Source organism: Orycteropus afer, unplaced genomic scaffold, assembly GCF_000298275.1.
Source record: "Orycteropus afer afer isolate SDZICR_OR568_19922 unplaced genomic scaffold, OryAfe1.0 scaffold00433, whole genome shotgun sequence".
NCBI lineage: Eukaryota > Metazoa > Chordata > Mammalia > Tubulidentata > Orycteropodidae > Orycteropus > Orycteropus afer.
Window position 1 is genome coordinate 872,061 of NW_006922020.1, and position 10,193 is coordinate 882,253.

General features: G+C 41.1%; 1 protein-coding gene across 1 annotated transcript in view; it reads left to right on the plus strand.

Moving 5' to 3' along the window:
• The window catches only part of SNRNP40 (small nuclear ribonucleoprotein U5 subunit 40), a 59,993-nt gene extending 58,242 nt beyond the window's left edge, over positions 1 to 1,751 (plus strand). The window contains exons 9-10 of the mRNA XM_007954136.2: positions 459 to 562; positions 1,702 to 1,751. Of these exons, the coding sequence (XP_007952327.1) occupies positions 459 to 562; positions 1,702 to 1,751 (154 nt within the window). The remainder of the gene's footprint in view (positions 1 to 458; positions 563 to 1,701) is intronic.
• Positions 1,752 to 10,193: the final 8,442 nt, after the last annotated feature.

Here is a 10,193-nt window from a genome sequence, read left to right on the forward strand (position 1 = left end):
AAAATGCCTTGATCTTACTCAGTCATAAAGAGCAATGAAGTTCTGATACATATTGCAACATGAATAAACCTTGAAAACGTTATTCTAAATGAAATAAGGTAGACCCAAAAGTACGAATATTGTATGATCCCACTTACATGAATTATCTAGAATAGGAAATGAAGAGAAACAGAAGTTCATTACTGAATATCAGTTCCTGTTGGGAAAGTGGGGAATTACTACTTAAGGGGTACTCATTTCTCTTTGGGGTGATGATAAAAAATTTTTAAAATAAAAAGTGATGATGATTGTACAACATGGTAAACCTAGTAGTATCGCTGAGTAATATACTTTAAATGGTTAAAGTGACATACTTTTTGTTCCATCTGTTTTTAGCACAGCAAAATCTTTTTTAAAAGCTATGCCTCTGCCCTGCCACCAGCTTTCAGAGGCCTTACCTTTGTCATGATACTTTGCAGGTTTGTGTATGTGTGGGATACCACAAGTAGAAGAATTCTGTATAAGCTGCCCGGCCATGCTGGCTCCATCAATGAAGTGGCTTTTCACCCCGATGAGCCCATCAGTAAGTCTGTCCTGACTATGGGGAAGGGGGAGCTCTGGAAATCTGGTAATACAGAGGCAGAGATGGACATCTGTTTTATGTAGTTTCCATGCAGTCATTACAAGTATCTATCGTTGACAGTCTCACCATGTTGTCTTAGGTGGTGAGGGTAAGAGCAATGTTCCCTTTTTTCCTCCATCTCAAAGGGAGGTTGGTTAGTCTATTTCTAGTTACTTCAAGTTTATTTGCTTCAGGACTATGCTTTAATGGTGTGTTTGTATAAGAGAATGAGGTTTCTTAATATTTAGATGTAAGTTGCAGACCTTCTTTAATTTGATTGGCTAGCTAAACCAAATAATCTAGGGCCTTGAATTTAAGAATGTTTAACTTTCTCCAAGACTAAGTATAACAACCAGAAACATTTACGAAATAACTGGTCAGGCATTAATTCTTCTAGAATGACTGAGAAGGTCTTTTTCTTAGGGCTTGATTGGCAGGTTGTTATTGTTAGTTGCCATGAGTCAATTCTGACTCATAGTGACCCGAGCTGTGCAGAGTAGAGCTGCTATTGGGTTTTCAAGGCTGTGACCTTCCAGAAGCAGATCACCAGGCCTGTTTTCCAAGGTACCCCTGGGTGGGTTGGAACCAACAACCTTTCAGCTTATAGTTGAGCATGTTTGTGCCACCCAGGAACTCCATGACTGACAAAGGACAGCATGAATTAGAGCCTGATAATTTATTTCCCGAGAAGCTCTGGTGGCATAGTGCCTAAGGTATTTGACTGCTAACCAGAAGGCTGGTAGTTCAAACCCACCAGTCACTCCTCAGAAGGAAGACTGGGCAATTTACTTTCATAGAGATACTGCCTCAGAAACCCAAGGAGGGGTCGCTATCAGTCAGGACCAACTCCACAGCAGTGAGTTTGGTTTGCTTTTTGGAATGTGTTTCCCAAAGCACAGTCACTTCATGGGTTTGAGAGATCTTGGGTTAAAACACCAGATTATACTTTCACATGAATGGTGTTTGGGAAGAGAGGAATTTAAGCTAAATCCAGTTGGTCTTCTATACCAAAATTGACTCTTGATACAAAGGCCTTTGAGTACCCAGTCTCTTTGAGCTTTCATTATTTCCAGTTATCTTTTCTGTTCTGTTCACCTCAGTTCTCTCGGCATCCAGTGACAAGAGACTATATATGGGAGAGATTCAATGAAGATAAGGAATGGAAGACTCCAGGGCAGCTTGACCTTGAGACCTCGGACTGTAAAAGTGACATCAAATGATGCCCAGGCCAGCATCCTCCCTTCAGATGAAGACCATTACTAGCAAGAAACAGAGGAGGAAGTGGCCATATTCCACTGACTAAATGTATCCCATTTCACCAGGATGATTAAGGCAAGCTCCGAGTGGCCTCTCAAAACTGCCTGCCAGATTTTAGGGACTGTTTTTTTATTTTTTTAATAAGACTTCTTTTAAGGGGTTGACATTGGTTTGTAGTTTCCAATTTTCAGATCCAGACTGAAGAAAAGGAATGTGGCTGAAATTTGTCGGCTTTTTTGGTTGGGAATTTTTTTTTTCTTTCTTTCTTTCGTTTGGGTTTTTTTTTTTTTTTTTTTTTTTTGATTTGGCAATGGGCTTGTATGATATTTTCTTCCTGTGTTTTTCCAAATCATTTTGTATTAAAAGCCAAATAGTTGCCTTTTTACAAGAACCATGTGGATTGGATTTATTGTTGTCTTTTCTTTGAGGCTTGATCACTGTAAATCAGACCAGGGCATGGTGTGGCCACTTAAACTATTTATTTGGATTTTTTTTTCATTGTCTGTGTTTTTAGGTCTACTCACTCCTATGAAAATAACACAGATAATAATTATTTATCAATAACAAATACTTTTCTCCTGCTAGAAGCAAGAGGTATGCATAAGGTCTAAAAGAACCTAGTTCTTGTGTACCAGAACACAGTCTTTAATGAACAGACCCTGTGGCTAATCTGTCTGTTGCCAGAAGCACTTTTCAGAGCAGCACTCCCTATACTCAGGATTCCTGAAGTGGGCAGATTTGCGGCAGCTCAGCTGGTGAAAATGAAATTGCCTGAAATGCTGCATCAAACTCAACTTCAAAAGGAATATGAGAAGTTTAGGTGGAACCAGACCATGACACTGTCTGAGACTTTATAATGATACTATTTTATTTGTCTCTTTCCCTATACTGACAGAGACATTAAGAAATGCTATTAGTTCCCTTTTTCCTCTAGGACAGGTTACTGTCTCCCTGCATCATGAGTGACTGGTCCAGCACACAGACAGCACTAATGAATCCCATCTGGCACCGGAGAGTGGAGTGTGTCTCTTTTGAATCATGTATCTCAGAACAAAGAGGTCTTCACAGTCCCTACTTGTTCTGAGCAGGTTTGATTTTCTGCTTTTAGCTCAAAAACTGTCATATGTTTTTCTTGAGTTGTAAGAGAAGACAGGCATTATACTTGGTTTGTGGCATGTGGCAGATATGAAGGTTGTTGCTGGGAACAGAGATAAAAAAGGCACTGTCTTCGCCATCTCAGGAAATGCATAGAGCAGTGGAAAAGACCATCTCAAATCAATTAATTTTTTTTTAAGTGAGCACATATCAAAGATTTACTTAACTCATTAATGTAGGAACCAGCAGGATAGTAAAGCTGTCAAACCGATTACTTTTAATACGGTGAATGAAGTTTAAATAAAGTGTACTGGATGCATCGGAGGAAGCAATTTATTGTGCCTGTGAGAGAAAAGGAAGTTTCACAGATTGTGTGATTATGTTTAGATTAGGACTTAGAGAGTGAGTAGGACTTTGCCAGGTAGACAAAGAACATGTGCATCCGAGAACAGCAGGCACAAGCCTGAAAGCATAGAGTGTTTGATGTGCTAGAGAACTGAAGTGTGGCTAGGGGTAATATATATATAGTGGTGCCATTAACCAGGAGAGATTTTGCCAAACATGGCATGCAAGCTGTTCTTCACGCCTCCAACACTGTCACAGGTGACTCCCTAAACTCTTTGAAACATGGCATCCACATGCCTCAAAATTAGCCAAGTTCCTTAAACCTCCCCCTACCGTTTTTCTTGGCTGGGGATAAATCGAGGCTTAAACCTTGACACTGCACTTTTAAAAGCCCACCAGTCCCTTGAGAAGTTGGCAATGATTGGGAAGAACCAAAGCCCTGGAGACTACAAAAGGGCTTTCCTTTAACCTCAGTTTCTTCAGTCCTCCCAAGTGCCTTCTTCAAAAGACTGAGTAGGAACCATTAGCAGGAAATAACAGCACTACATAGAATTTGAAGGGAATAGAGGCCTTGAGCCTGGGGAATAAAGATTCTGTATAAAACATCCCCAGAGGGTACAAATTATATTCTCACTTTGGGAGAGATAGATTGCTCCCGAATGAGTAATGGTATCTCAGGTTTTCAGTTAATTTCCCTTTATGACTTCCACAGTCTCTAGCACTTAATACTGTTGGCACTTAAAGAGCCAAATTTCTTTTTTACCGGGTGGTTGAGTTTTGTAGGCTGAATTGTCAGAAAGGTGAATTTTCAGGTTATTTTTCCATGTAGGTTTTGGCCAATGTGATCTCTCTTTCTCCTCGTCTGTAGTCCTAATCCATCTACTCCTAACCTTCCAAACAGTTTATTTACAAGCTAACCCTTCAAAACACAAGTTACTGCTATCTTCCTTCACCTACTCTCCCTGGTTATGTGGGGATGGTTGACCCTTTCTCAGGCAGGAGAAGCAAATCTCTGGAGACCTTCATGAGCCTGGTGGAGTTCTACAAGGATGAAACTTACAAGGAGCCAGATCTAGGTTTCTAGATGTTGTGTACTGCTCCAAGCAAACAGATAACAGGAAGAGTTGCTTGTTTCAAGGACAAAAAAAATCTTGGCCAAGGACTGGGGACCTGGGGAGCAGCCAGAAAGGACAGGTCAAGGCTCTTACCAGAGTTGCTTCTTGACAACAGAACTACACAAAATATTTGCTTCTCACTTTGAAAGCCCTAAAGTCTGCTACTTGTTTATATCACAAGGTAGGTGGGTGGGAAACAGAAAGCTCTGACTAATAGGGGCTTGGGAGTAGTTGAGCCTTAGGGAAAGGCTGTAAAGCTATTTGGATTAGAAAAGGATTGCTTCTTCAGAGAGATCTTGGGCTTGACAGCTGATGTCTCAGTTCAGAGAGAGGCCAGTCTGTGAGGTCAAATGAAGTCAAGTCTGAGCTCTGAACCTACCCTCAGTTGTGTCTGTGCCACAGACCCATAATGACCTTTCTCTGAAGAAATGCTCAGTGGGTGCCCTCCTTCTTTGCATCAAGCCCTGGCCTAGACTTGAACTTGCCTCATTTCTAAGATTCAGCGTCCTTTCCTCACTTGTCTCTGCAACCCACCTGGACTCTTGGATTCTTCTTTAATTTATACTCTTTACGACAGTGGTTCCCAACCTTGGGTGATTATGCTTCCCAGGGAACGTGGAGACATCTTTGATTATCGTAACTAAAGAGGTGCTACTTTCATCTAGTGGGTTAAAGCCAAAAATGTTCAGAGTATTAAACTCCAAAAAAGAAAAACCAAACTCACTGCCATTGATTCAGTTTGACTCATAGCGACCACTCCTTGGGTTTCTGAGGCAGTATTTCTATAGAAGTAGATTGCCCAGTCTGCCTCTAAGGAGTGGCTGGTGGGTTTGAACCGCCAGCCTTCTGGTTAGCAGTCAAATGCCTTAGGCACTATGCCAACAGAGCTCCAAAATTTCGTCAGTGCTGCTATTGGAATCCCTGCTGTAAAGCATTGATTCTTAAAAGTCTGGTCCCTGAAAAAAAAAAATAAAAAAGTCTGGTCTCTGGACCAGCAGCATCACCTGACGACTTGTTAGAAACACAAATTCTAACACCCAGGTTCTACTGAGCAGAATCTGGGGGGTGCGGAGAGGAGGGGGGTTGTTCAGTGATCTACGGTTTAACAAGTCCTCCAGATGATCGTGCAGTTTTGAGAACTATTGCTCTAGAGGCCCAGAGAGCTTAATCTTTGCTAGGAGAGCCTCCAAGTCTTCTGCTTACTTCTGCTGTTCTTTTTGACTTAGTGCTGTATATGCATTATTTCACTTGATTCTTACATACAGGGCAAAAGGTTCAAAGAGGAGAGGTAACTTGCCCAAGATCATCCAGCTAGTAAGGATGTAAACCTGCTGAAGCTCTTAGCCGATCACCAATGTCTAGGCTTTTAGTGACCGTTAACCTTGACAGCACATTAGAATAACATGGGAAGCCTTTAAAACTCCAGATGTTTAGGCCATACCCCAGACCAATTAAATCAGAATCTTTAGGATGGGCATCAGTATTTTTTCCAAAGCATCCTTAGGTGATTACAATGTACTACAGCCAACCTTGAGGACACTGGTATTGGCCATGGCTATAACTGTAGCCAGGAGGGCAGCTTAAAGTCAAACTGACTTCCCCTGCCACCCCTGGACTCTCAAGAAGACCAACTGCTCTGACAGGTGCTCAGTGTGAGCTTAAGAACACATCTCCCAACAGAAGAGCAGTGTTTGCACAAGGAGATAGCTCCAGGGACAAGAATGCATAAGAAAGAAGGACACAGGGAAGAGGGAATTACAGGGAGAGCTGTTACATTGTGGGGAATTACCAACAATGTCATGAACACATTCTCCCAAAGCTCATGACTGAGCTAAGGCTTTTAGGAGGTTGACCAAGAGAGTGGAGAGACTGACCCATTGCAGTCATCTCTGCCTGGTGGGACCATGAGGCTTTGGAGATAAAAACATTTCTTCAAAGCCCCAAGAATAACATCCAAAGGTGCTAGAGCTGGATAGGACCTTGTAGGTCCTTGGATCATCTGGTCCATCCTTGTTTTACAAAGGGGAAACAGGAATAGTTTTCCAAGCTCACATGCATATCAAGTTAGTGGTAGACCTAGAGGCTAGGTCCATTGTTCTTATTCAGGAAACATTTATTAAACACCCCATGTCCCATGCTGGGCTCTGAGAACACAGAGATGACTTGAGTCATACCCAGTCACAGGCTAGGGTAGGAAGAGTGGGCAGAAGGATAAGAGAGAAGTAAAAATCAGAGTTTCCCACACTATTCTCCACAAGTGTCCTTATAATCCTGAAATTAATTACCTTAAAATCTTATCTGGAATCTGTAAATTATGATTCCCTCCCCTCCCAGCTTTTTATTTTGAAAAACTTTAAACATAAAAGTTAAAAGATTAATATAATGAATATCAATGTATGTTCCACCTAAATTTAACTATGTAGACATACACACATATACGTACACATACAGCTTTCAATAAGCATCCTATTTCTTTACTCCCAATTACTCTTAAATATAAAGCAAGCATCTCTTAAGAACATTCTCCTTCATAACCACAATACCATTACCACACCCAAAAAAATTAACAGTAAATCCATAGTATCATTCATGATCATTTTTCAGTTTCCCCAGTATCAAAAATGTCTTTTATAACTTTTTTTTTTTCCTTTCAATCTAGAGTCCAACCAAGTTTCATGCATTTGGCTATTCTATCTCTCTAGTTTCTCTAGAATAGTCCCCTTAACATTTTTTGTTAATGAAATTGACTTTTAAATCTGTGATTTTTATGTACTGCTTCATAATATATCTGTACTTGTTTGGCTATAATAAATGTTTTAAATGACTGAGCACCAAGTAAGGTTGACACACCAGGAAGATGTACTACATCTAGCCTATGCTCTGTGTCCTCTCATGTACTTGTTTTAGAAACATAAATAAGCAATTCAGATAGAATCTATGACATGCTGTCAGAGACATATCTACAAATCCGGAGACAGGGCTTAGAGAGGAGTTAGAGAAAGTTTTACTGAGAAGTGACGCTTAAATCTTAAAGGAGGACCAGAAATTGAGGGGAAAGAAGGGGCTTGGAGGAGGTTAAGTACAGCTAGGTATTGGAGAAAATACGGACAAAAACACAGATCACCAAATATGGAGTGTTCAGAAATGACACAGCCTGTGGTGATAACAGCATGTTAGGGGAGTAACAAGCAGAGTAGGAACTTTGGAAAAGTATTGAAGCCAGATTGCAAGGGTTCTTGAAAGCCAAGTAGGCAGCTGTGGGCTTTGTCCTGTGGAAAAGGGGAGCCAACAGCCTTGCACAGCTGAGGACTACCACACCTGAGGATGGCTTTTCGTTCTGAGTGCCCTCTAAGGAGGTCATTGTGGAGAACAGTTGTAAGAACTAGGGAAGACAGACAAAATTACTGTCTTCAAACATTCAAAAGACTAACTTGGAAAGAAGGGAACATTCATTCTGGGAGGTCTCAAAAGTATAGAACCAAGATAAGTGAATTAGAAAAAGGCAGATTTCCACAATAAAAAAGCAACTGAATCAGAGATCCCATGGATAGAATGGTAGGGAGTTTGTCATCTCTGGAAGTGTGCAAACAAGCTGAGTGACCATTTGACAGGAATTCCTGTGTCCTGAACTTAGGATTAGAGCTGCTCGTCAGAATCCCTGAGGAGTATATTAAAAATGTCCGTAACCAGACTTTGCTCGAGTTGGTCTGGTGTGGAGCCATATTCAGGAGCAGGTGATCAATACACCAGCATTTGGGAACCACTCAGTAAAAAGACCTCTAAGGTGTTTTCCTTAGGAGTTCTGGTGGCGTAGCGCCTAAGGCATTTGACTGCTAACCAGAAGGCTGGCAGTTCAAACCCACCAGCCACTCCTCGGAAGGAAGATTGGGCAATCTACTTCCGTAGAGATACTGCCTCGGAAACCCAAGGAGGGGTCACTATGAGTCGAATTGACTCGACTGCAGTGAGTTTGGGGTTTTGTTTTGTTTCTTTTTCTTAAAGATGCCATTTTTCTAAGACTAAGATGATAACTCTTAGGATTCTATGAGCTGTTTGCTGAGAAGAGTCACCTGGATTTATAGAGAATGAAAGGGGTGGGGAGAAAACAAGGGCTTGAGAATCCTGTCGAGGCATTTGGGACCTAGTAGAAGGGCCAGGCCTGAGCTGATCCCATCTGTCTTCTTATTCCCAGCTGGCCCCAGACAAGCCCAGTGCAGCATAATGAAGGCCCAGTGAAGTATGAGATGGGCTGCAGGGGGCCTCTTGTCATCTCACTGTCCTCAGCTCTCCTGGCCTGGTGGCAAACTTTCACAGAAAGCCTATGTAGCCTCCAACGGCTGGAGGAAGAAAAGAACTGTCCTGGCTGTCAACAGATTCTACACTAGGAATTTTGGGCCCCATAGCCCCAGACAAGGAGAGTAGAATTTTCTACACACATTGACTGCCATCACAGTCCACAGTTTTTTTTGTTGTTGTTGTTTTTTTTTTAATTTCCTTTTAAGAATTTTCTCTGGAAAGATGTGGCAGTCTGCTTCTGTAAAGATTACAATCTAAGAAACCCTATGGGCAGTTCTCCTGTGTCCTGTAGGAGGGCTGTGGGTAAGAATCTACTCCACCGCAACAAATAACAGGTTCAAGACTGTACAACACAAAGAGCAAATGCTGATGTGGAATGTGGACCTTAGTTAATAATAATGTGCTAATACTAGTTCAATAGTTGTAACAAATACATCATAGGAATGCCAGATGTTAGAAGAAATACTATACAGAGAGAGGGGGCATATGAGAACTTTCTGCATAATTTATCTATAAATCTAAAACTAAAACATGAAGTCTTTTTTCAAGATTAAAAAACTTTTTTTTAGTGATTTTGAGTTGCTGTTGTCATCAGTTTGATCCCATAAAGATGGTTCTTGCAGGAGCATAATGGTCAAGGCAAACCTTTTAATACTAGTCAAGCTGAACTATTGTTTGATTTTAAGATGACTTTAGGGGATATTTTTGTTTAAGAAACCTTAAACATCTTTAAACAAAGATGATCTCAGGGCATAGTTTCAGGGGTTCATCTAACCTCAATGGCTCCAGAAAGTCAAGAGTCCATGAGAATTTGAATTTCTGTTCTGTATTTTCCCCCTTTTGATCAGGATTCTTGTATAGAATGGCAACTGGGCATCATCCAGTTCTTCTGGGCTCATGGCAAAGGAGGTACTTTGTGAAGGCAATTAGGCACATAATCCATTTCCACCTATTCCTGACTTTTCCTCTGTTGTTCCAAGTGAATAGGTACCAGTGTTTGTGCTTTGGATGGCTGCTAGCAAGCTTTTTAAGACCCAAGGCATTATGCAGTGAACTAGGAGGTAGAACAAGCACTAAACACATTATTAGGCTAATTAACTGGGATGTCCCATGCAACCATGACCCTGAACCTCCAAAGCCAGGAGGAATCAGATCCCATGAGGTGTTTGGTTTTACATAGCCACCTCAGCAGCTACTGTTCTGTTTTGTTTTTGCCAGTGTTGCAAATATATCTGTCACACAACTTTTGCTAATTCAACTTTTTACAAATTACAAATTATCGACAGCAATTTAAATAATCAGTAGCTCAACTGTACCATTAATCAATGTGATTTTCTCCCCTTAACTCCCTTTTTTCTCCCTCCCTCTTGCTCCAGATAACAACTAATTAACTTTGGTCTCTATATATTTGCCTTTGTTTGTCTTTTTTAGTGGGGTCATACAATATTTGTCCTCTTGTGACTGACTTATTTCACTCAGCATAG